At 38.4% G+C, this 27,998-nt stretch overlaps 1 protein-coding gene across 1 annotated transcript; it reads left to right on the forward strand.

The window, feature by feature from the left end:
* On the forward strand, nucleotides 1-27,829 carry LOC144664186 (hemicentin-1-like). Its single transcript, XM_078525297.1, has 33 exons — nucleotides 1-198; nucleotides 289-636; nucleotides 1,817-2,071; nucleotides 2,792-3,052; nucleotides 3,990-4,253; nucleotides 4,488-4,748; nucleotides 4,941-5,201; nucleotides 5,748-6,011; nucleotides 6,595-6,855; nucleotides 8,088-8,351; nucleotides 8,695-8,955; nucleotides 9,421-9,681; nucleotides 10,229-10,492; nucleotides 11,061-11,321; nucleotides 11,584-11,850; nucleotides 12,890-13,192; nucleotides 13,610-13,750; nucleotides 13,997-14,024; nucleotides 15,405-15,478; nucleotides 15,652-15,677; nucleotides 15,891-15,908; nucleotides 17,251-17,713; nucleotides 18,526-18,777; nucleotides 19,734-19,994; nucleotides 20,131-20,388; nucleotides 20,799-21,068; nucleotides 21,529-21,783; nucleotides 22,606-22,869; nucleotides 23,391-23,699; nucleotides 25,294-25,422; nucleotides 25,884-25,929; nucleotides 26,328-26,421; nucleotides 26,946-27,829. The coding sequence occupies exons 1-32, from the start codon at nucleotides 135-137 to the stop codon at nucleotides 26,419-26,421; spliced, it is 7,008 nt and encodes a 2,335-aa protein (XP_078381423.1). The 5' UTR covers nucleotides 1-134; the 3' UTR covers nucleotides 26,946-27,829.
* Nucleotides 27,830-27,998: the final 169 nt, after the last annotated feature.

Raw genomic sequence — 27,998 nt, forward strand, 5'->3', positions numbered from 1 at the left:
TAGTGTCTTAGCTCGAACCATATTTTTCAAGCTTGGGGATAAAACCCAACTTTTGTTGTTATTGGAATGCAACAATTGAGTCAGTCGCATAAATAGCCCTAACCAAACGTGTTATTTTTTTCTTGTTATCGAACATGAAGGGATGTTTTGTGTTCATGTTGCCCATGTTGGCTGGGACACTGTTTCTACCGTTATCAGGTATGTGACAGCGCAAGAGATGTGTTTTCGATTCAATTACAAAAGCTAAAGAAGAATTCATGAACAATAAGAATTATTTTCCTGTTTCAGCATTTAACTGGGATAAGAAACCTGCTGCGACTGTTGAAGGAGTTCTCGGCGAAAACGTTACATTAGAGTGGAAGTTTTCACTTGTATCCACAAATGAAACGTTCGACTATTTTCTGCTGCTTAAAAATGTCGATGACATGATTAAATACAGCCACGATGTGGGTGTAGTAATTTACGACGGCTTTACTGGAAGTGTTGGTTTGGCAGCAAATGGAACCCCAGCCTTCATACTAACCAATCTGAAACTGAGTGACGATAAAGCTAAGTTCTGCTGTAAAGTTGGCATTAAACGGAAAAGGGATTCACGAGGATACATCCTTAAGCATTGTGTTGTATTGAATTTGTTAGGTGAGATTTAAGGGAAAAGTATAAACTGATACCAATATTATACAAACGCATTGAACATACTTAAAATAAGTTTGATGTTACAGTCGATTTATTCATTCCTAAGTTTTTGTCCTTCATATCACTCGCTTAAACAAACACAATCAAACACACTAAGTACGTTAATTGTTATTTCTACCTGTACAATGTCTTGAGAATGAGATTCCGTGTTCATTTTATTGTTTTTTTCTTTTTATGGGCAAAAGGTCAGCTTAAGACCTTTGTTTGTTTTATGTTATATGCACATCCGTAGTTGACCGGGATAAGTGGGTGTAGAATAACTAGAATGGACTCCGTCTGTTTTCTCAAAAATACATCTGAATTAGGGAACAGCCAAAAAGCTCTTAATAGCGCGATTGTTTAACCTAACCTTTCTTTAGGTACTATGTGCTCAAAACAGCTCGTTGTCTTGACCGATACCAGTGTTTTTTTTACAAGTTTAAACATAAGAATGCCGGGTCAGAAAGATCAGACAGCTAAACAGAACAAAGATACATCGGTCCAATCAAAGAATGTCTGGCATGTTTTCAGTAGTTTCACAACTTGGGAAAGTATTGGGCTTATTTCGTATCATATCTTTGAAATTAAACTTAACCATGCTGTAGGGTAGCTGTAGTTAGAAACAACTTGTATGAATGCAAAAACCTAGCTGCGCCAGACTACTTAGGCCAACTTTTGATCGGAACTAAGTGCCTAATCACTATTAATCCTCCTTACATGGCTCTCTAGTGGCGTCTTATGCTATATATTTCGCGTCATATTTGAGCTGGCGGCCTCTTTAGATCGCACTGTTAAATATATTGAAGTAAATTACCAATGGAGGTAGACCAAATTCAAAATCTGTTTAGACAGCCCCATAAAGTGTACGAACGGCTCATCTCTCCGAGAAAAGGATCAAGTCAGGTTGAGCGTGCATGTGTGTATTTTTCGGTTGGCAGCAAGTAATCTGGTTTGATGAACGCTGAGGTTAACTATATCACCTTACTTTCACCTCGCCAAGAGGGTTACAAGACGGAAAGCGCTTACTGATTAAACTTTCAAGGACATTCAGAGGACGTTTCAGTTGTTTTTCTTGTTATTATCTGCATATTTAGTTTTGCTCATGAACCGTCGACAATTTTATATTTTTATTTGTATTTGATAGTCCGTCCCAGTATCGTGGAAATCTCAAGAAACCAAACACTGAACGAAAGCAATGATGTAACGCTCTCCTGCAACGTAACTGGTACACCACTTCCTAATGTTAGGTGGTCAAAAACAGGTGATCAGGACAATAAGTACAACCCAGGATCTTTTCTGTCTCTGAGAAATATCAGCAGAAGACAAGATGGCTTATACTGGTGCACGGCAGAAAACGGAGCTGGCAAATCCACCGCTTCAGTAAGGGTTACTGTCCAATGTAAGTACGAATTTATAGTAAGAGCCAGCGAAAAATACATACTAGTTATGCAACGCTTTCGAGTGGTATACTATGAAATATCCCACGAGTCACTTGTATTTTCTCTGTATACGCACGAGCCTTTAGGCGAGTGTGTATGCCCAGAAAATACAAGTGACAAGTGGGATATTCCATAGTATACCACGAGAAGTGTTGTGTAACTATTTTATACCATGTCATAGAAAATACTCTTACTAAATTTCGTCGAGAATACAGTCGCAGCGCACTATGGGAAGGTTGGGTTGAATACCGTCGAATATACAACGGCTTTCCTGTATTCTGATTGGCTGTATTTTCTATGGCATGGTGTAAAGTATGTTATATAACGCCTAAGACAACTAAGAGGGCTAAGAATTAAATCAGCCAGAAGAACGTTAAATTGCCAGTCTAATAATTAAGGTTTATGTCAAACTGATGGGGTTTATTGGGACACCTTGTGACGTATGGGGCTGCTACATGCATACACGGCTCAGCACCTTATTTCTAGCAATAAATGTTTAAATGTTTATCTTAGAAGACGTAGTAATAAATAATAATAATAAATAAACAAAGAGGTGAAAATTTATCAATCGTTGGAACAGACGTAAGAACCAGAAGGTTCTGACAAAACCCATACGGACCTTAGGCGTCGATTGTCGAAAGTGATTGTTGTTTTGTATTTACCTCATTTAATCAATGTAGACGCCCCTTCAATAACTGTACCTGCAAAGAGCTTCAATTTAACAGAAGGAGGTGACGTGGAACTTGTCTGTGCTGCTGACGGTAGACCTCGTCCCGTTGTCACGTGGGCAAAGATTGGCGAATCCAGCAGTTTGGTATCCCCTGATAAGGATACACTTAACATCACAAATGCTAACAGAACGGAGGCTGGTACTTACAGGTGTACCGCGACCAATGGCATTGGAAAAGATGCAGTCGCTACAGTTAAAGTAATCATATTCTGTAAGTCTTTTTTGTAAATTCGTTAATGTCATCTCCCAGGTAAAGTGTGTCTCATCCCTGGTAGTTACAGTAACATTATATAGGGACGGCCCAGGCCGAGCTCGACGCTGTCGGAACACTCACGCTTTGTATTCCACTTCAAAGTACCCCTGGTGCAATGTTGACGTTACATACAGTAGGACGCCAGTATCTCCAACTCCCAATGGAGAATTAGAGTTGTTCGATATAACGGGTGTTCGAAATTATGGGCTTGGTATTGATACAGGATTTATAATAATCATTAATTCTTGTGTCTTGCCTATGTGAACGTAAATAGCATTTTATATTTAAAATACTCTGTAGAATGTTACTGTGTATGGCAAAGTTCAATTGCAAATACAACACAGATAACTGTGACCACGAAGTTCGCGTGGTCTGTTAAATGTAGATGTAATGATTTGTCGATCTGACTGTCAATTGTTAAAGCATTTGTTGGAAATGTTACGTTAACAGTATATTCAACGACAATGCCATCAATAGTTCATTTCTTTAGTTGTCATAATTTGAGATAGCTAGGTTAAATTAGGTTGGCATTATAGAGCGTTTTCACTCACGTAACCAGCATTTTCATGTAAATGTTTTGGAACAAAAGAATATATAAGAAAAAAGACTCCAAATCCCACGGTAATTTTGCATGCCCTAAAACAGCTCAAAATATTCCTACCTTACCCATAACCTCCCATTTATAGATACCCCACAATATCGGTCACTTTGCATGGGAATTGGCCCCGTTACCGTAATGTTTCTTGCCTAATAACGACTAACTTTCAGACCACAGCGCCTCGACACTTCAGCCATCATTGCAACTTTAAGCTGTAGTCAACGATCATTATAGTAGCCTCAAGTCGACAATAAAATTCTAAGAACCACTGACTAATTTTAATTTATCTGATTCCAGATAAACCAACAGCAACTCACTTAACATCAAATGTTACACGAAACGCTGTTATTAGAAGCTTCCCGGTAACTTTCCACTGTTGGGCCGACAGTGTGCCACCTCCAGTGCTTGAGCTACGTTTCAAGAACTCATCATTAGGTCATTTCGTAAATGGCAAGTTTACTATTGACCAAGTAAAGGACTCTGATCAAGGAATGTACGAATGTTTGGCCAGCAACAATATTGGAGTAGGTACAACAGCGAAGCTAAACCTGACTGTGTTAGGTAAGTACGGAGAAAGACAAAAGGCTCGATTGCATTGTTGTGATCTTCTTTTAAACGTTTTTATTCTAGACAAACAGAAATCCCATGCCTCAAATTGGTCCCTACATAGAAAATAACTTTATTCCAGAGATAACGAAGAGAAGAAAATAACCAGTTCTAGCGACACCATAATGCTGTACACGTATTTCAAAGTATTTTCAGTGATTCTTAATTCTGATTCTCTCAATGTTTTAGTTCCACCGTCAATAGAATATATTTCCCATGATACCACAGCCACCGAAGGTGATAACGTCAAGTTGTTCTGTAATTCAACTGGAAACCCTCGTCCTAATATTACGTGGACACATCTGAATGACTCTGGTGCAAGGATTATTATGACTGGAGAAACTCTCACCTTATCCAATGTGACAAGAAACCAAGCTGGAACATATCAATGTACAGCAACAAATAATATTATGACCCCAAATACAGCCAATGTGCATGTTACGATAAACTGTAAGTACGCTGTTATTTCATTAATTGACTGATTGATTGGCTGATGATTGATTGACTAATAATTGATAGATTGTTTGACCGATTGATTGATTGATTGTAGAAAGTTTCCACACTGGTAACTTTTTGGCGATTGCTCGCGCACACTTATAAGTATATTATATATCTATAACTACATTCTGTATTACGTTTTAGATCCTCCAGGTATTAAGAGAGGGCCCACGGTCAGGCAACCAGTGAACGAGTCCGGTGACCTGGAACTGTTTTGTAACGCCACTGGGAATCCACCGCCAAATATCACGTGGTCCAAAGCTGCGGATCCTTCTGTACAACTCTCTGTTGATGAAGTTCTCAAAGTGAAGAATATCAGCAAAACTGATTCTGGAGTTTATCAATGCAGGGTCAGTAATGGCATTGGAAGTGTTGTGCTCGCCTCAGTGAATGTGACAGTTAACTGTAAGTTGGAATTAATTCAAACGAGGTTATGAAAATTGTGATTAGTACCACATTCAGTGTGTTATACCATAGAAAATGGCTACCTTATAAAAGTCTCTGATATCAGAGACTTTTATAAGTCTCACGATATCAGAGACTTATAAAAGTCTCTGATATCGTGAAAACTTCTTGATCATTTTTGAAACTGTTTTCATGCATTTTGTGTTCGCTAAAACCGTGAAATATTATTCCAGAGAATGGAAGAGTCATCCTGTTAACAGAAAGTGAAGTAGAGTGACAAAAGTTCCAAGTTTGAAGAATTTGGGCAATTTAATTCCCCAAGCTTAAAAACCTTCCTTTTATTTTTGTCAAAATAAGAGAGCTTCTGACAGAGACAAACTACGTCAGGGTTTCTTTATACTTAACTTATTCTCGAATTCCGCCACTAAATGCTTGTTACTTGTAACAAGATTCTTGATACGCATGCGAGGGCACTTTCAGCCCAATAACGATACATTAGTCTCAGATCGACAATCGTTGGCTTGATTTGCTTCTATTTGGTTCCAGATAAACCAACAGCATCTCGTCTGACATCAAATGTCACAGGAAACGCTGTTATAAGGAACCTCTCCGTAACCTTCCACTGTTGGGCCGACAGTGTGCCACCTCCAGTGCTCGAGTTACGTTTTAAGAACTCATCTTTAGGTAATTTCATCGATGGCCAGTTTACTATTGATCGAGTGAGAGCCTCTGATGAAGGAAAATACGAATGTGTGCCAAGCAACATTATTGGAGCCGGTCCAATAGCAACTCTAAACCTGACCGTGGTAGGTAAGTACAGAGAAAATAAAGACATTATATCAAATTTGGTAAGCATAAATATTAAATATCGGGAGAAAAATTGTAAAATATGCATTTTCAAAACTTGACTGGTCTTTTTTGGGGCCGATTAAAAAAAGTGCCAGGCTAAACGACAAAGAAAGACTACATCACTCTTGCCATTGCAGATTACACTTCGTTTGACGTGAGTATCTACTTACAGTTACTAGTAAGTGTGAGTAGATGCTCACGTATTTTGACATGTTCATATTTTGTATCAGTTTGATTTAAAGGGTCACCGAATTGAACAGACTTGACTCAAGGTTCGCTTTAGGTTTTCCGCCAATCGGAAATTTTATATAGTGGAACATTTGTATTGTGCATTTAACCAATATTAAATGCCTTGATTTGCTGCCATTTCTAATCATACATTTCTTGGGGTTTGCTGATGATAATAAGAACCGTTTTTCACTTTCCACCTCCAACTGTTTGCTCTCAGTTAGCAGGGAAAGAAAGCATGCATGAACAATTATAGTCAGTAACACAATACCAAATTAAGACTTTTCGTAAACTTCAACATTTCTCGATGTTTTAGTTTCACCGTCAATAGAGTATATTTCCAGTGATACCACTGTCAACGAGACTGATGACGTCAAGCTATTCTGCAATTCAACTGGAAAACCTCATCCAAACATAACATGGACTTTTCTAAAAGGCTCAAATGCAAGAGTTATTAGAACTGGAGAGGCTCTCGTTTTATCCGCTGTGAGAAGAAACCAAGCAGGAGCATATCGGTGTGCGGCAGCCAATGGTGTGACGAGTCCAAAGACTGCTTATGTACATATAACGATAAACTGTGAGTACGGAAACTCTCGATGTACTAAATGGGTTCTAGTTATATGCTTTCAAGTTAGGCGCCTTACAAAAAACAGGGAAATGCTATATTGTACCAAGTGTTACTTTATCAAAGGTAGTTGTGTTTTATTACTATTAACATCGACCAGCCACATAACTAACGTTCGATTACCGAACAGTCGATAATCGAACAAAATCGAACGTTCAATTACCGAACGGTAGACAATCGTACTCATCGAACGTTCGATTACCGAACTTCTGTTTGTTTATATTGGGGACATTTTGTACCGTGCACCGTCCCCCTGACTAGCCCTGCGTGATTTTCTTATCAAAAGACGGATTGAGTTCGATTGGTTCGAAACTCGAACTCACAGCAAAATAAATGTTCGATTTTGTTCGATTACCGAACCCAAGCGAACGATTGTTGTTCGATTGGGTTCGATTGATTTTTGTTTCGATTTTGTTCGATTGGATACGCCGGGGTAACATGAAACAGTAAAAGTTTAGGCATTTTAACACTAACAGTAAAAAATTGACTGTAACAGTAAATTTTCTCCAAAAAGAAACAAAATCGGCTCCAAAAATGCTAGTATCATTTTGTTTAGTATATGAAGAAGTTTTCGGCCATTTCCGACGATTTCCGACAAGTTGGGAAGATTTATGAAGACTACTGAATATTCCCGAAGGCTGCCGAAAATTTCCAAAGACTACCAAAGATGTCCGGATCATCGGCGCATTTTACATTTCTATGTCCGGAGACTGCCGAACATGTCCGAAGATTTTCGAACGAAAATCCGAATGTTTTCTTAAGTTCATGAGTGATTTTATCCGATTTTTGAAGAGCAGATAAGGATTTATAATACAAAATTTTTTCATGAAATAACCTCCAAACACTTAACAGTATTTTCTCCGAAAACAGTAAACATTAAAAAATTGGCCAATGTAACAGCAAACACTAAAATGTATGGACAAACAACACTCAACACTAAACCCCATTCAGACCCTCTACAATGGCTACCCCAACAATATAGGTCACTTGCATGGGAATTGGCCCCGTTACCGTAATGTTTCTTGCCTATTAACACAACACTAACTTTCAAACCACAGCGCCCCCCCCCCCCCATACTTGAGCCATCACTGCAAATTTAAGCTTAGTCAACGATCATTAAAGTAATCTCAAGTCGAAAATAAAATTCTAAGAACCACTAACTAATTTCATTTATCTGGTTCCAGATAAACCTACAGCAACTCGCCTAACATCAAATGTTACCCGAAACTCTGTTATAAGAAGCTTCCCGGTAACTTTTTACTGTAGGGCCGACAGTGTGCCACCTCCACTGCTTGAGCTACGTTTCAAAAACTCATCATTAGGTCATTTCGTTAATGGCAAGTTTACTATTGACCAAGTAAAGGACTCTAATCAAGGAATGTACGAATGTTTGGCCAGCAACAATATTGGAGTAGGCACTACAGCAAAGCTAAACCTGACTGTGTTAGGTAAGTACGGAGGAAGACAAAAGGGTCAATATGCATTTTTGTGATCTTCTCATCTATTTTATACTCGCCGTACAACAATGGCATAGAAAAAAATCATGTCAGGGACTTCTGAAGTAGCGATAAAACCCATTTGAAGGTACTTAATACAAGTCGTACAAAGATTAATGTAAGATGATTTTTCCACACAAAGAAAATTCGCAAACAAATGCGCCGAGAACAGGTCATGCTTTGGTCACAACATGGCAAGGAAAAAAAACAGTTTTAGTGACACCATGATGTTTCTACGTATTTCATAGTCCTTTTAAGTGATTCTAAATTCTGATTCAATTTCTCAATGTTTCAGTTCCACCGTCAATAGAGTTTATTTCCCATGATACCACAACCACCGAAGGTGATTACGTCAAGTTATTCTGTAATTCAACTGGAAACCCTCGTCCTAATATTACATGGACACATCTGAATGGCTCTGGTGCAAGGATTATTATGACTGGAGAAACTCTCACCTTATCCAATGTGACAAGAAACCAAGCTGGAACATATCAATGTACAGCAACAAATAACATTTTGACCCCAACTACAGCCAATGTGCATGTTATGATAAACTGTAAGTACGCTGTTATTTCATTGATTGACTGATTGATTGAATGATCGATTGGCTGATGATTGACTGACTGATTGATTGACTGATGATTGCTAGATTGTTTGACCGATTGATTGATTGATTGATTGATTGATTGTATAAAGTTTCCACACTGGTAACTTTTTGGCGATTGCTCGAGCACACCTTTTATCAAATTAATTCCACTGTACCGCCGTCATTTTCTTTTGTTTTCTTGGTGGACAGACATTTGGGAAACGTAACATTAGGTTACTGCATCTTGGTCTATCGATCAATGAATTGTGCTCAAAGGGACAATTGATCAATGGCACTGAAAAGGACTTTGCTTTGGGCTTCATAGCTTATTGAAGTTGAAAAATTAACCATTTTGTGGAGATTTAAATAAAGCATCATCATCATCATCATCATCATCATCATCATCATCTAAGTACATTCTGTATTGTGTTTTAGATCCTCCAGGTATTAAGAGAGGGCCCACGGCCAGTCAACCAGTGAACGAGTCCGGTGACCTGGAACTGTTTTGTAACGCCACTGGGAATCCACCGCCAAATATCACGTGGTCCAGAGCTGCGGATCCTTCTGTACAACTCTCTGTTGATGAAGTTCTCAAAGTGAGGAATATCAGCAAAACTGATTCTGGAGTTTATCAATGCAGAGCCAGTAATGGCATTGGAAGTGTTGTGCTCGCCTCAGTGAATGTGACAGTTAACTGTAAGTTGGAGTTAATTCAAACGAGGTTATGAAAATTGTGATTAATACCACATTCTGTGTTATACCAGATGTTATAATCTTACTTGTATCACAGTTCAATAAACCTTGTTGTTGTTGTTGTTGTTGTTGAAAATGGCTACCTTATAAAAGTCTCTGATATCGTGAAAACTTCTTGATCATTTTTGAAACTGTTTTCGTTTTGTGTTCGCTAAAACCGTGAAATATTATTCCAGAGAGTGGAAGAGTCATCCATTTAACAGAAAGTGAGGTAGAGTGACAAAAGTTCCAAGTTTGAAGAATTTGGGCAATTTTAGTGTCCCAGCGTAAAAACCGGTCCTTTTATTTTTGTCAAAATAAGTGAGCTTCTGGCAGAGACAAACTACGTCAGGGTTTCTTTCTACTTTACTTATTCTCGAATTGCGCCACTAAATGCTTGTTACTTGTAACAAGATTTTTGTTACGCATGCGCGGGCACTTTCAGCCAAATAACGATACATTAGTCTCAAATCGGCAATCGTTGGCTTGATTTTCTTGTATTTGGTTCCAGATAAACCAACAGCAGCTCGTCTGACATCAAATGTCACAGGTAACGCTGTTATAAGGAACCTCTCCGTAACCTTCCACTGTTGGGCGGACAGTGTGCCACCTCCAGTGCTCGAGTTACGTTTTAAGAACTCATCATTAGGTAATTTCATCGATGGCCAGTTTACTATTGATCGAGTGAGAGCCTCTGATGAAGGAAAATACGAATGTGTGCCAAGCAACATTATTGGTGCCGGTCCAATAGCAACTCTAGACCTGTCTGTGGTAGGTAAGTACAGAGAAAAGACATATATCAAATTTGGTAAGCATAAATATTAAATATAGGGAGAAAAATTGTAAAATATGCATTTTCGAAACTTGAGTGGTCTTTTCTGGGTCGATCACAGTAAGCAGAGGAGACTCTCTGCTACTAACAATGGGCCGATTAAAACGAGTGCCATGCTAAACGACAAAGAAATACTACAGTACCCTTGTCATTGCAGATTACACTTCTTTTGACTTGAGTTTCTACTCACAGTTATTTGTAAGTGTGATTGATTAAAATAATTATAGGTTCTTTGAGATTTTCTTTAGTGGAACATTTGTATTGTGCATTTAACCAATATCAAATGCCTCGATTTACTACCTTTCTGACCACACATTCCTTGGGGTTTGGCGATTGTAATAAGAACCGTTTTTCACTTTTCACCTCCAACTAGATATTTTTACATTGTAGTGGTGTTTTGCTCTCAGTTATCAGAGGAAGAAAACATACTAGTACAGTTGTAGTCAGTAACACAAAGGCATTCATCAAACTGAGACTTTTTCGTAAACCTGAACATTTCTTGATGTTTCAGTTCCACCGTCAATAGAGTATATTTCCAGTGATACCACTGTCAACGAGAGTGACGACGTCAAGCTATTCTGCAATTCAACTGGAAGACCTTATCCAAACATTACATGGAAATTTCTAAAAGGCTCAAATGCAAGAGTTATTAGAACTGGAGAGGCTCTCGTTTTATCTGCTGTGAGAAGAAACCAAGCAGGAGCATATCGGTGTACGGCAGCCAATGGTGTGACGAGTCCAAAGACTGCTTATGTATATATAACGATAAACTGTGAGTACGGAAACTCTCGATGTACTAAATGGGTTCTAGTTATAAGCTTTCAAAGTTAAGCGCCTTACAAAAATCAGGGAAATGCCATATCGTACCAAGTGTTACTTTATCAAAGGTAGTTGTGTGTTTGATTACTAATAACATCGACCAGCCACATATCTTACAGGACAGCTATTGCTTGGCGCTGTTTTCAGTTCTCTTTACACTTGCAATTGTCCTGAACGTTTAGCATAAAACAAATACTTTATACTTTTTACCTTAGATAAACCGGAGATCAAAGACAACGTTCGGACGAAAGTTAATTCCTGGATTAACCACGAGACGAAAGTGACCTGTGAGGCAGAGGGTGTTCCAACACCAGATGTTACCTGGACTCGAAATGGCGTTGTAGTATCTTCTATACAGTCTAAACCTGGTGTAAAGGAACTTAAGTTTACACCAGAAGGTGCAAATGACTTTGGTGATTACGAGTGTACGGCAAAGAATCCTCTTGGGTCAACAAAGAAGATCATTTCTATAAAGGAATTAGGTAAGCTTTGTCACCGTAACCTAAGGATGATCCCCCTCATTGGTGGTGGTCTAACTGAGAGGAAATTTAAACCTGAAAGATATTCCTATTGAGATATCTATAGCTGTTAAAGAAATCTAAATCACTAAAGTAAAGTATTTACATTTACAAGAAGGATAAACGTTATGTTGAGGTGCTGCTTTCTATGAAAACTGAAGTACAAAAAGGCGGAGAAACTGAAGATACTAACCACTCATGGGTAACAAAGCATTCCGATGAAAAGAGAATTTGCGAAGATATAAAATGAAACATTTTGCGTAGTGCAAATAAACCAACTCTCTTTGCTTCGTTCTTATTGTCTTTGTCAATGCTTTGTGGGGCTAGAATATCCCCACGGAAAGGTATTTGCCATTAGCGATTATTGCGTCCATTGAGGCATTGATGCACGCTTGCGTTGGTGCAGTTTTCCTAGCGACGTATAATTGCCTTTTAATTGACTTAGAGGCATCAGCACCAGTTATATATAATTTGCTGCTCAGAAGCGTAAACTGGAACCAGCGAAACGTCGAGGCAAGCTGACAGAATACTTAAAAATTATCCTGCGATGATAATCGCGCGGGATATCGCCTGGTACTAACTAAGCCCGACGTTAGGGGGCGGGCGTAGGCCGAGTCGGCTAAAATCAGATGATATTTCGCAAGATTGAGCAGGATAACTGTTTTATTATTCAACAAATTGTCAACGAAGCCGAATTTCGCAGATAAAAAAGCTGCAATTACGCAAAGCTTTACAAGATTTTCGGGTGACAAATAACGTTAACATTTTGACCAAATTCCAGTTCGATATGGAATACAGCGCGCGCTTTTGTTGAATAATTATAGGGAGTAAACTGCGATTGACTAATGTCTCATGCAGGGTCAGTAGTATTACTTCTGTTTTTAGGCCGCTTCAGAATCTTCTAAAGAATCTCAAGAGGCGAAAATTATGAGCCACTTTGGCGCGCAGGTCAAATACTCAAATACTTTTTTTAACGTCTTTTTTTAACTCATATTGTTTGTAGTTGCACCAGAAGCACCAGAAATTCTTCGAATCGACTTAGGCGTTGATAACATGGAAATTCATTGGCAGGCATCGATTTCAAAACCAGATAGTCCTGTCCTAGATTACCTGGTAAAGGTTAAAGAGAAAGATCAATCGGACAGGTGGAGGAACTGTACAGAAGTCCAAACAAAAGACAGCTCTCTGATGTGTATTATGAATGATTTAAAGAGCGGGACGGTTTATATCGTGGAAGTTGCTGCTAGGAATGTGGTGGGTTATAGTGCATTTACAGAGACAGAAGCTCAAACTACAAAACCTGCAGGTAACTCTAGTTTTGTCGCATTCCTGACAATTGTGAGAAATGCTCTTGCATGGCCATGCTAATTTTGATTTCCGTAATCCGGCGATTCTCGAAATTTGAACGGAAACGGATTATTTTTACTTTTTTTGTCTGCTAATTTCCTTGTTCTTGCCTTATAATGTGGTCCCCTCACTTATGCTTCGTACAGTGATTGCTATACATACCTCAAAATGTCTACCTTCTGCTATGGGATAGTTCTGTACCAGTGGCCATGAATGCATGCAAATAATTTTTAGCGAGCTAGAATAATCAGTCGGTTGACGAATGCATATTCTAATATTTCAGTAAAGTAATTTCATTCATGCAGTATTTCCAAATAATCGTTAGTAATAGACATATCCCACGGTTATTTTTATTCAGTTTTAATTTTTATTTTAGTGATAGGAAAAGTTGATGCACAAAAACAGCAGCAATTATCGAGGGGTACTATTGATGGCATTATCGCAGGAGTGATTTGTTTCTGCAGTCTGGTGGTGGTGACTGTTGCTATAGTAACACAAAGAAGACCATGCGACAAAGGTTGGTTACTCATAATATTTATAATAACTAAACCTAGCGCGATCTTGAGCTTTCTTTTCAAATCCTGTCCACACCCTCTACTGTAATCAGCCGAGAATCACGAGGCTTAGTAAAAAGGTTCACCATTAAAACTTTGTTGTAGACAAGGACCACACTCTTCTTCGCAGCCGCCAAAATGTTCAAGGAAAATTAAATGAGACTTGCCTGACCATTGAGTGATTCCTTTTAATTATATTTCTATTTTAGGCTGCAACAAAGACAAGGTGATTAAAAGGTAAGAGCCAATCAGTGTTTAGGTGATAATAAAGTGAAACAACAACCTAGTCTGAAGTGTCGGCCGTCTTTTCGCCCAAAACCCAACACTACCTCATGTTAAAATAAAAAGACAAAACGTAGCAACCCGCAAATAACATGAGTTAATCGTGACATAAATATTTGAGATGTTACATTTTTGGTCAAAAGAGATGTCGGAAGTTTCTGTTGTGTCGAAGCATAAGCCTTACTGAACTTTTTTAAATACTTTTTTGCAACTTGGCAAAAGTAATATATTCACTTATTCGAAAAGCTCTTATAATAATAAATTCAGCACCGTACATGTCTGGTATTCTGTGAAAAAATATCTTTACCATCAGTTTCGGAGACCTTATATATGGGAGGTGTTTGCTTTTTCGCCGGAGGACAAATTTAATCTCGAGCTCAGTCGACAAAAAAATGGTAGAAAATTTTCCGAAAGTTTGCGATGGCGAGTCATACATTTAGCAGTGTTTACTTGAAATCGTTGATGTTGCAGAAATACTTCATATTTACACAGAAAGTTAAGCAGATCTTAAGAAATGCGCACGCCGTAGATTCTACAAGATAGAAAGCTTGCAATTTCAAGAATAAGCTAAACTGACCATAAAACCAATAATGATAATGATAATCAATTTATATAGCGCATTTTTCATATGTAATGTTCAAATGCGCTGTACACATACTGTAATTTACTACACAAAGGCCAGACCACAACACCGGGAACTTCGTGCCCTACTCTTTGCGAATAGTGTGTGTGTTCTTTAACGTCCCCTGTTATAAGACTGAGGATACAAGAGACGGGACCTACGGTTAATCGTCCTTTTCCGAGAAGACTAGAATGTCTAACAATTTGCAGATGTAATTACAAAGGCAACACATTCTCCTCAGTTATTTTAAATGAGCTTGAAATTAGCACAGGTCTCGTTAGTACGGGCTTTAGCGTGCAATAAAAGGAAGAGTACAGCGGTGTGTCCTGTACAAAAAATTCCAACAAGCCATGCATGTCAAGCCCTTGTTCACAAGTTGATTGTCGGCGCACAGGGTAGAATCCACGCTACACCTCCAATTTTCTGTGCAAATGTCAACACAGAGTAAATTATTCTTACAACATCAACGACAACTAGTGAATAAAATAAATAGTACTGAAGAATTTCCACCCGCATTATTTTGCCGACTGAGCTCAGGACTCCAGACTGAGCTTGACAATTGTATTTGACCTCGGCGGTAACGCCTCCCATTTAATGTCATGTAAGTTACTGGAGTTTGATTCAAAAGGTCCAGTATCACTGAAAATGCTTGTAAAGGATTTCTCACGCATCACATCTAAATTTCACATCTGTTTTTTTTTATTTTTAAAAAGCTCGGAAGAATGTATCACTGGACACGAAAATCCAGCGATGGAGGAAAACCCAGAGACCGTTCAGTCGGAGGTAAGTTGTCTGTGAAGGCAATGCGTTTGCTCACAAAATGATCTTCGCGTTATAAACATATTTTAGTAGTTTTATACGCAATAAGTCACACACAAGTCACAAAAATAGAATTACTGTCAATATACCTATTCGGTCCTTTTAATAATGGTAAAGTTTTATCTTCTTTTTTTGCAGGAGGGAGTGTAAAGTTAAGAGCTTTATCTGTGACACAAGGCCTACTCTGGGACCCATTCCTTTTTTGGGGTTGGTTGGTTTTTTTTTTTTTTTTAAATGGTTTTTGGGTTTTGGTTTGGTTTTGGGTTTGGTGGTGGGGGTTTTTTTGTTTTTTTTTTTTTTTTTTTTTTTTTTTATTTTAAATAAATAAAATATATAAGTAAGTGGTGGTTGGGGTTGTTTGGGGTGGATTGGGGGGGGGAGTGACACATGAGCCGAGGATATGAGCTGACTTATATGACATTATATCTTTTGACTATAAGCACACAGCAACCATCTTTTCGACTTATGTTTTGATCAAGTGTGTTTCATCTAAGAAGTCTAAAATTATGCGTGTGACAGCTTGTAACTACATTGCGTAGTTGTACCTTAGAGAGCAGACTACATGTAGTTCTTTCTTCGCAGAACAGAAAGTGCCGAGAGCAGTTAGAATATTGAGAGAATAGTAAATTATCCGAACAGTTTTGTTTGATTGCAAGGTCTAGCGGTTAACTGTGAACCCCAAAATAATGCGTTCACTATAGGTGGTAACGTATGTCGTCTGCTTCCCCATGACACAAAACAAGAAATAGTTACGATATTTGTAATGTGGTAAAAAATTGTGTTAGGTTTTAGAAAAGGCCATTATACGCGAACCTTTAAGATTCTTCGAAAAAAAAATACGCGTATAAAATAACGATAACAGAAAAAATCTGAAAAATACAGACGCACAGGGTGACCCATATCCGACCTATCCGGCTTAAGTTCCCGTGTTGCTGCATAGCGGTTTATCTGAAGAATCACGCTGGATAGGCAGTTTGTGTCATAAACCGAGAGTCCAACTGTCCAGTGGTCCATGCAGGGTCCAATTTTTGTTATAATGTTAACATGTTTTTATTTCATTTAATGCACATTACCTGAAAATTTACCAAACAATAAACTTAGTGAATAAAGGTCACGAAAGCAAATCATCTTGTTTTACATGTTGAGTGTTTACACGCTATCCTGTTGCTTTGTTTTAAAAAGATTAAAAAACAAGCCTCAAGTGATGTTTGTCATGCACTTAATCCATGGACTTAATGGATTCCTTCTGTGCGTTGATATAAAAAAACCTTTTTTCTTGCCCGTCCCTTTTAAAGTTTATTCTCGCTGGATTGATTTAACAGTCAATTTTTATTAAACAACTCCATGAAATAACAGTAATATAAATTTCGTGTCTTATTGCGAGAAGACGAGCTTTCGTTATCTCCACCCATGTCCTTTCGAACTTATGTTTCGAAACAATGCACTAATTGTACCGAATTAGAACGAAATGGATATCAGGTAGAAAGTATGACAGCTTGCCATCTGGCTGGGAAAGGCTCATAAGGATATATCACGTTGCAGGGTATGTTGTGGTGTGTTATAGACTTTTCTAGTCACAGCAGGGATGACAAAAGCATTTTAAACGTGCTGTGGATTTCAAACAGAACTCACCCAAAGGACTATAGCATCATAAACGCCACTGAAACATAATGGGAGTAGTGAGAAGTGCTTGCTCGGTTCGCTCAAGATTTGCGTGTACCTATTTGGTTTTCGTGTTAGCAGTCACGCTATTTATGCTGTCATCAGGTAGGGCTTATATCAAAGATTTCTTATGGTTACTGTTCTGAAAAATCGAATCTTTCTGGGCACGATATATTTGTTCTTTTAGCCCAAGTTAGTATAGAGTGGACCAAGCAGCCAACAGATCCTTTGTTTGGAGTGCTCGGTGAAAACGTGTCCCTTGAATGGAACTTCACTCTCAAAGGAAACGATAAGATTTTCGATTTCAAGTTGGAACAATTGAAGGATTCTAACAGAAAGGATATTGTTACTTACCAAGCGGTTGGAGGAAACGTAAGAGTATATGCACAATTTATAGGGAAATTCGACTTGGCAAAATATGCAACTCACCCAGCATTTGTGCTTTTCAATGCCGAGACAAGTGACGAAGCTAAATACTGCTGTAAAGTATCTACACTAAATGGACATGACAATGAAAGCTGCATAAACCTACAAATATTAGGTAAGGCTTTGTAACACGAGCGCGTATATATAGACGCCCTTTCTACCTACTGCTTATTTACATTTTTTTAAAATGTAGTTGTTAGGCGAGAATTTTTTGTTTCCATGGAGTTCCGTGCTGTGAATTCCTTGCAATGACTAGAACGTAATCAATAGATCTGGTGACACATATCTAGATTGTGTTTACCTCCCTCTAGCCCTCTGGTACAATGGAAGGATAGAAACACTACCAGGAAGTGTTTTGCGAAATCGGCGATTTGTCACTACATTTCACTAATTCTTCTCAATTCAAAACTTCTAACAAACTCTTAGATCACTCCATAAAAGGGGCTTGATTACCTGAGATCGGGACTAGATTTTTCCACGCAGCCGGTGTGTAGATAATTTTACCACGGTCCCGCTATATTGATTGTTGTTATCAAGTCGGCTAGGAAATTCGGAAAGCTTGAATCGAGAGAAGGTGAGATGCTTAGTCTCTCATTTACATAACCTGAAATCATACCCATCTCTCTACTAACATTCTTAGTTCCTGCCCCCTGGTGGGGGATAGGGCCCATCTCTCTACTAACATAGCCGGGGGGAAAAAATACCTGATTGCAGGTTATAATTTACTTAACTATGTGTGCTCTCTGTCGACGAGAGAAGCATCAATAACGAACATTCGTTAGCAAGAACTAATTTTTTATTGCGAAAGTCCACAGAGCCAAAATGTATTTGCATTGCAAAAGGTGCCAACCATTATTTTTTTAGATGAGAAAATTGTTTTGACCCGTCTGGAAAATATGGACTTAACTTCTCATTACAATGTTTTAGTCCGTCCAAGCATCACTGAAATCTCAAAGAACCAAACCTGGAATGAGACAAATGACGTAACGCTTTCCTGTAACGCAACTGGTAAACCACCTCCAAATGTGACATGGTCAAGTCCAGCAAACCAAGGAATGAAGTATTCAAGATCTGTTCTTGCGTTAAAAAATGTGAGCAGAGAACAAGATGGCGACTATTGGTGCACCGCAAGTAACAGAGTTGGTAACGCATCAGCTTCTGTCAGGGTCACTGTCAACTGTAAGTATACCACAAACTAGTCAAGTTGGCGAAGCAACCGTTTTCCAAAACAGTTGAAAAGAAAGCCCAAAACAATCGCTGAGGATTTAACAGACATCTTAATTTGTTTTCCTTAGGCTGTCTTTTCAACTGCTTCATAGCCTGTTCCAGGCGTTCCGTTAGTTGGGGAACAGCGCGAAAAATGGCAAGCAAATAGTCCCGTCCCATTTTTTCCACTCGCCATTCTTCGCACTATTACCATTCTTTGCGCTGCTTCCCAACTTCCCAACCAGCGGAGTAACTGCTTCATACCTGCGACACCATTTATAATCACAGTGGGGGAGGCGTGCCTGCGTAATGGTTAGGGCATTGAAAGCCCCAATCGAGAGGCCTGTGTTCGAGTTTTACACGGGTAAACCACTTTACTGTCACAGTCGCTCTCTTGCCTGGTTTCGATGAAAATATTTTTTTTTTTTTATTTCCGGGAAGGAATCTTAACAAAGATTTTTTCTTTAAAATCGGGTGGTTTTTGTTTTTCCCCCCAATAAAAAAAAAAAAAAAAAAATTATCTTCTCTTTTTCTTATTTAAATTTTATTTTTTGGTTGTTCTTGGTTTTTTTAAAAAATTAAAAAAAAATTTTTTTTTTTTTTTTTAAAACCCTTTTTTTTTCCCCCTCTTTTTCGGGCCGGGGGCCCCTAAATAGACTTATTTCGGACGAGAAAAACTAAGAACATGGTCTTTCTCTTAAGATTTATTAGATACCATGCAGTCATTCAATGCTTACTTCATCCAATATAAACATAACAAAATAATGCTTAATTGATTAAAAAGCTAACGTGTCATGCTTCTTCTTTTCACTTGGTTTACCTTATCTACCTCAGTGAAGTATCAACTCCAAAATTGTTTTACAAATGTTGTGCCTTTGCAAACATTTCCTTTTCTAATAGAGTCTTCTTATGTTTGTAAAACATTCCAGATCCACCTTCGATCGCTCCAAATTCGACGAGATATAACTTTACAGAAGGAAATGACATTGAGGTTAGCTGCGTTTCCGATGGCAGACCTAGACCTACAATCACCTGGACAAAGATTGGAGATTCCAGCAATGTAGTTTATCCAGATGGGCAGACGCTTATCATCACCAATGCTAACAGAACTGAAGCTGGTACTTTCAGGTGCACCGCGAACAATGGCATCGGAGATAGTGCACCCGCTACCATACATGTCAACATGTTCTGTAAGTGTTTGTTTGCCTTTTCTGCTTTATAGTTTCTATAATGGATCCATGCACCACTTTCCAGCCTGCATGCCGCTTACTGTCTCTCTCTCTCTGTGTCTGAAACAGTAACAGCGGACTACTTTACAACTTTCAGTTCCTCCAAGTATTCACCAAGGTCCAGCTAATAGAACAGTGAACGAGACCGGTGACCTGGAACTGTTCTGTAACGCCACTGGGAATCCGCAGCCAAATATCACGTGGTCCAAAGTGGTGGATTCTGCCGGACACCTCTCAGTTGATAAAGTTTTCACAAAGGAGAACATCAGCAAAACTGATTCTGGAGTTTATCAATGTAGGGCCAGTAATGGCATTGGAAGTGATGCGCTCGCCTTATGGACTGTAACAGTCAACTGTAAGTTGCTTTTGGTCTGCAATTATTATAAAGAAAAATAAATCCTTAGTTTTTTAGGTAACATAACTAGTACTATTTGCCAGTTTGACTATTCAGAAAAATTTTCAAGTTACATGCGTCTCTAAAACATTAAATTGTCTCAGTCAATGTTAGAGGAAACAAACTTCCGTGGAAAAAACGTAGAAGATCACAATAAAACGTAAGGGCAAGGTTAGGAAATGAAGAGAGGATCGAGTGGTTATAAAACTCGTGTTTTAATAGAGTGAAACAAAAACACAGAATTGAATATGATACAGAATACTGTCAGATAGAAAGGAAAAAGAGCCAGAACGTACATCAGTTAATGGAGGACTCCAGTCCCCATATATATGCGCGGTTCTAATGAAGAAAATGTTATGTTTGATTTACAGACAAACCTGAAGGAACTCGATTGACATCAGACGCCCATAATGACACTGTAACCGAGAGCTTCCAAGTTACATTCTTCTGTTCTGCTGTTAGTGTACCTCCTCCAGAACTTGAATTGCGCTTTAATAATTCATCATTGGGTATCTTTGTTAATAACAAGCTTACTCTTAAAAACATCAGCCCCTCTAATCAAGGAACTTACCGATGTGTTCCACGCAACATTCTTGGAACTGGCCCCGCAGCAACTCTAAACCTAACGGTTCTTGCAATTGGTAAGTTTGAACACGAACATCATGAGAACATGAACGGTCTTCTCGCTTGAAAACTTTGATCAGACGAATATAATCCAGTAAGGACAGTATTAATTGTATATTAGATTAAATTGGTTTGGCCAAAGTGAGTCACGATTCGCTGATTTGAACCTTTCTATTTTCAAGAACGTTCATTTCTTTTTAAGTGCTTTTATGTATTACAGTAGGCTAGGGATAAGCATTTTCAGTTTTACTCAAGAGGAAATCACTGTGTTTCAGTACTTACGATAGGATTAATTTGTAACACATTGAATTGGTTTTCGTGAAATCAAGAATAAACTCCGAGGATCCCTCGAAGACTGACAAAATTATTGTCGCTAACATAAACGCACTTCATATTCAACTTATCTCCAAAAGTTTGCTTTAAAGCGTAGTAATCGTTTAAGAAAATTATGCTGAATATATCTAATCATATTTATAGTTCCACCATCAATAGACTACATTTCCAAGAATATCACAGCCAACGAGACCGATGACGTAATGCTGTTCTGTAATTCAACGGGAAATCCTATTCCAAACATCACGTGGACATTTCCAGAAAATTCCGCAATCTTTAAAGACGGAGAACCTCTTTCTTTGCAGCGGATCAACAGAAGTCAAGCAGGAACATATCGGTGCACGGCAACCAACGGTGCCACGAATCGTGCCTGGGCTGATGTGCATGTTCAAGTGAATTGTAAGTCAGTAAACCGGCGCTGGGTATAAATGTTTTGTGACTGAATCACACTAGATTTAAGAAAGAGTACGGGAAATACTGGTGACACACACACGCACGCGCACGCGTTTATTGAAACCATACAGATGAAAGAAAAACTCCCGGAGGCCGGGCAAAACTAAGAAGAAACTGCTGTGCAAGATGTTTTAAAGGACTTCTGTATTTTACAGATCTCAATTGTCTTGCAAATTTTAACAACGTATAGCGATATATTCATGAACATTAGTCCTGATTTGGAAAAATATACCTGTAACTATCATCCTTTGACAACCGTAACTGCCACTAGTTACTGGTTATGTATGTACGGGGTGGTGAGGGTAGTTTCACCCTTAAAAATCGGAGTCACCCTTCTAAGAGTAGTTATATTAACAGCAGCTACTGGCGCGGTGGCCTATTGGTTAGCGCGCTCGACTCCGATTCGAACGGCCCGGGTTCGAGGCGGCCGGGGGGGGGGGGTTTTTTTGGGGAAAATTTTTTTCCGTGGGTTGGGGGGGGATGTACTGAACGGGGGGAAGGAGCTCTTCCTGACAATTTACAGGGCATAGCGGCACCTAAGGTCCATCCCTGCAGCCCGGATAAGGTGACGGGTACTGATTGAACTCGGCGGAGAGAAAACAGTATTGATAAGGCCGCTACTAGTCAATCAACGGAAGCAGTTGCGACGAAAGCTAAAAAAGAACGTCCTGAGCCTAAGATTTTTTCTGAGTCTTCTTTACATTTTCTTATCCACAATTGCGAAAGTCATTGTCAGTATATTGCTTTTTATGCTGTCTTTTATTTCAGATAAACCAGAAATGAAAAGTGGCTCTTCGGTAATCAAGTCCTGGATAAACCATGAAACCGAGGTGACATGTGAGGCAGAGGGGGTTCCTGCTCCAGAAATCATCTGGACTCGCAACGGCACAGTAACATCTTCTACAACAATTCATTCGCGCATCAGTACCCTACAGTTCACACCACAAAAGAAGAATGAATTTGGCATCTTACTTTGTACGGCGAAGAACCTGCTTGGTATAGCAAAGAGAAATATTACTGTTAAACAACTTGGTAAGAAAAACTGCTCGCTGTTTCAAATGTTAATCTGTCTGTTACTGTTTTGAGTTATAATCAAGCGAAAAGGCGGGCAGTCAGTATGATAATATAGCAAAGGCTTTAACAACCATTTTAATCGTAAGTTGAAAAACAGAATAAACAACAACTGAACGTAAAAAAGCCGACATTGTGTCTGGTACCTTTTCAGATTCATTGTTAACTGTAATTCGAATCTGATCAATTCGAATCAGATTTCCATTTGAGCGTCATTTAAAAGTTTATTTTGAAAATGTGAAATAGTCAAGAAAAGACTAGTAAACACATTCTATAAGAGGACGTCGATAAAAACTTTTTATATTTAGTGTCTTTAAAATGACCCCGAGCTTCGTTTCTTTTCTGAAATAAATCAAATTGACTTAGTAATTTATGAGTACAAGCAAGCAATAATATAAATGGTGCTAAGTATACTATGTTGTCTTAATTATAACATGACCTAACATTAACTTCGATTTTTTTCTGATCTCGCGCTTAACAAGTTGTACCTGAAGCGCCAGAAATCCTTCGAATAGACGTGGGAATGGACAACATGGAAATACACTGGAAGGTGTCCGCTGTTGATCCCGACAGTCCTGTTCTAAATTACCTGGTACAAGTAAAGGAAAAGGATGAATCGCACCCGTGGATGAACTGTACAGAAATAACTCCACAAAAAAGCAGTGGTACAATGCTGTGTGTGATGAACGACTTGAACAGCGACACGGATTACATTGTGCGGGTTGCTGCCAGGAATGTAGTGGGTTACAGTAGTTTTACTGTAGAACAGAGCTCGACTAAACGTGGGACAGGTAAAAATCGATCGACACTTGGTTAGATGATTACTGATGTCTCAGATGTTGCAGCTTATCATGGCAAAATATTACCTTTTCTTCCTCCCAAAACGTTTCTGAAGTCGATGCGTATTGTATTTATTTTATTGACTTTAAAGGCTATAACACCTTTTAAAACGTAACACGAAGGATCCGTTTTTCATCAATTAATCAATCTTTATTTATGTGGTCAGCGCGCTAGCTAAAGAGCTAGTTTGCAGGTGCGCCACGAAATAAAAATACAAAATCAGAGAAAATAAAAACTTCTTGGAAGTGTATAGAAAGTATATAAATTAAGCTATAATTAAGAATAACTACATATTACAATATTGCCTAACTAAGAATAAAATATAAAAATTATTAAAAACAGTAAAATAGAAATAGTAAAAATTGACAAAGTTCTCGGTCAAAGTCCCGTAACATTAAGTGTTCTTAAGGTGCCCAGGGCAGCCGCATTTTCGCCCAGTCAGGACGACCCAAAATGTCACACACAGAAAAAAGAATATTTAGTAAGTAATCCGGAGCAAAGCGCAGAAAAGTACCCCCGGCGACCGAAACAAACTACACAAAATCCACCCCCAGAATTGTAACAAAAACGTCACAGAAAGAAATCCAAGATCGCTATTTACGCGTCAACTTAACCACTAGGCGCCGAAACATACGAGCTTGATGCAACATGAAAAGATCTCGAACAAATTTTGGAAGATTAAACAACATTGTCCCCGGATGGAGTGTTTATGAGCTCGGAGCTCGCGCGCCATAGTGTAAGTTTTTATTTTTCCTGTTTTGTCTGGTATAGAGTTCCACAGTTTCGATGCAGTATATCTCCACGATCTAAGGCCATATTTAGTTGATTTTTCTTTTGGAAGGTCCACAATTGTGTTGCCTCTGAGGTTATAAGTGGAGCATCTTATTGTTATGAATTCACGTAAGCTTGCAGGACCGGCATTTTGACCATAAATCGTACTGCTTATATCACAAGTGTTTCAATTTGGGTTTTGGCTGTTTTTGTTGCCCCCCGCCTCGAATAAGGGAAATGGTCAAAACTATTGTACTCAGACAGGACCCACCACTCTGCAAAAAGACAGGTGGAGTCTTCATGTACCCCCCCTTTCCCCACCTTAAATGATGGTGTCTTGCTTGTATAGTCCTCACTCTATCAGGAGTAGAAACTAAGAAAAAGATTCAAACCTCCTTGTGCCATTTTTCCAGCAAGGCAAGCTTCATGCACACCTAATATGAGACTCTCAACTCAAATTTTAAGGCCAATAAATTTTGTCCATTTGGCTTACCAGACTGGTGGAATCTTGCATAGCCCCCCTACCCCTACACAAGGCGGGTCGTCGTCGAGTACTCTTGTTATGACCACTTCCCTAACACCCGCTTTTATTATTTTAAACTAATAGTAAAAGCTGATTGAAAAGTTGAAGTTGATTCAATGCCTGGGAAATATTTAGGACAGTACTAAGGGCAACTTTGTTGGGTACGTTCAGTCTACATCCAAATTCTGTAAGTCGAGAACACGCGCATGGTATCGAAGAAATAAAACTAACGCAACTATTTATTTTTACAGGAAAAAAGGAGAAACAGAAAGGTTTACCAGGGAGCACTATTGATGGAATAATTGCAGGAGTGATTTGCTTCTTAGGTGTGATAGTTATCATTGTTGCTATTGTAAAGCAAAGACGGTCGCGTTCTCAAGGTTTGTTTATCATTTAGCTGTATTTACAAATAACGCAAAGAATATTCGTAGAGGCAACGTTGTCGTGTCTTCAGGTTCTAGACTTAAAAAGAAACGGACCTTCGGACAACTAGCTGGAGTTGAACTTCGTAAGTTGTTAAGAATTTATGACCGTTTCGCAAACAAAAAATACAAGCAGCCAGTTTTAGCTGTAGAGTTCGTTTTGATATGCAATAACGTGCACACAATCAGGCGAAGGAACGTTTTGGCGTACTTTAAAGTAAAAAATTTAAAATTTCACTCGCAAAAATAGGTCCGAGTTTGGAGCGAGATGTTGTGACAAACTAATTTGTTATGACCATAACGTTTATTTTTTAGATGTTTATCACAAAGAGTTAAGATATCTGCGTGCAAATTACCAAAATATTTGCGAAGAAAGTTTTGCAAACAGCGAAATGTGTATTATATTTTTATTATTTCAGATAGTAACAAGAAGATAAGTAAAGAAATTCCTGACATTAATGGCAGGTATGTGGAGATTATTATAAGTCTCTCTTTCCTAACTTTAGTGAACTTGTGTTAACGAATGATTGTTTCAGAAATCAGTTCAGGGTTTTGTTAAATTTAAAACGTAAATTGAAATTGTAGAACGGTGTTTCAAAATCAGTTAATGGATCTGTGGTGAAGAGACAGTCGAGTGTAAGTGGTTTGTTTGAAATGCACTTCTGATCAACAGAAAAAAAGCAATATTCCATCCCTTCGATCTCTTGTTGCAAAAAAAGCGTTAAACAAAAAAACCACAGAAAGAAACAGGAAAAAATTAATATATATTTTTTTCTTTATTGCTATGTGCTATGTTGCTATGTATTACAAACTTATTCCAGCAAACTTTTTTCACGTTTTTATTTTTGTGTTTTTTTTCTTAGCTCCAAGAAGGTAACTGTCACCAGTTATGATAATCCAACGTTGGAATCGGAGGTTCCCAAGACAGAGGCCCCACAGCTGATTTTCAATTGCTAGGTACAAGTTGAGGTATTTCTTTCAACCAGTTCCAGCTTTCTAGAATAATTGCAATGGTAGATTATCTGAATTATTTTGTCTGCAAGGACCATCTTGCCTAGTACAACGTAATAATTATAATCCTTCATCTGACTGGCATGTGCTCTTCAGCAGGTAACTGAACCTGTTATTTAAATGAGTCGGGAGAGGCACTATCAGAGTAAGCTGCGGTGTTAGCCAGACTCGAAATTTGTGCCCTTTTGAGACCAAAACACTACACTACGAAATTATCTCACAGTGGCCTTCTTCTTAGTGTCCACAATTAGTTTTTTTTAAGCTAAATACTTCAGACACTTTAATAAAGTATTTCATTTGACGTAATTGCCCTTGAAACAAGGCCACTAAAAACTGATTCAAGATGACGTTCAGACCGTCTTGTTGAGATATTCAGGAAATAAAGTCAACTTGATTTTCTCCTTTATATGGTATAAAAACTCAAATATTTATGATATCACAAAGTGAAATTTTGTATTTTCTTACTTCAGGAACACTTGTAAAGCTATGGAAATCTGAAACTGGAAGTGTCCCCCTTATCACACTAGATCAGTCAACACTGGTTGGTTTTATGCTTCAAAACCTTAGTGTGTGGACTTAAGTAAAGTGGAAAAACCTATCGGTAATGACTCGGTGACTACTTGCTAAAAAAAGACCTATAGGGGTGCCCGCTGTAGTTTTAATATTTCCACCCTTTAATTTTTATAGTAGGGCGAACGTTTGTTTTAAGCAAGAGCAGTGGAAAGCAAAACGTTTAAGCGGTCACATTATACAATTTCTGACAATTAAGAGGCTTGGGAACAAAATAGTAGAAAGGTATTTAGACAGTATGATGTAGAGGCCCGCGTGTCGTTTACCAGGCGTATGGCGGGTAATTTTTGTCAATTCTACGTCAGTCATAAGCAGTCTTTGTGTTCGCCTCATTTCTCGTTTAAGTTTTTTGTTTCGATAGATTCATTGTCTACAGATTGTACCCATTCCACCAGGTCTTGTGCCTCTGTATTAGATGAGGAATACCTTTCCACATTTTTTAAGCCACATCAAAAGGATATTTTTTAAGTGGTTTTTCATTTCTGGGGAGGTACAGGTTCTAAACCGGCTTAAAACCAATACTGGAATTTGCAAGAATACAGAGTATGTTATGTGGGATACATTATGCATCAGATAACTGACTTACGTATCCTGAATAAACTTTTCAAATTGAATATTTCGTGTAAGTGAAGTCAGAATAGGTCATTGCTGAGACTGTAATGTACTATGAAACGTAAATATTGTCAGCTGGTAATTATTTTGATAGTTTGATTATGTTTTATGAAAACTCTAACAACAAAATTAATGCTGAAGATTGTCAAACAAAACAAGATATGGAAATTAATATAGGTGTGGCATGTTTTGTGGTTTTTCTTCGTTCTACGTTCTATTCTCTGTTTACTTGAGTGCCTTGAAGATACCCAGGCATGCATATGTCCACTTGAAGTCATATATAGAAACGACCAGTGGTGTTGTTGCCATAATGTACCGGCTATAGCCGACGTTTTCCCAAA

The sequence above is a fragment of the Oculina patagonica genome, chromosome 8 (assembly GCF_052425735.1).
Source record: "Oculina patagonica isolate OP01 chromosome 8, crgOcupat, whole genome shotgun sequence".
In the NCBI taxonomy this organism is placed as follows: Eukaryota; Metazoa; Cnidaria; class Anthozoa; order Scleractinia; family Oculinidae; genus Oculina; species Oculina patagonica.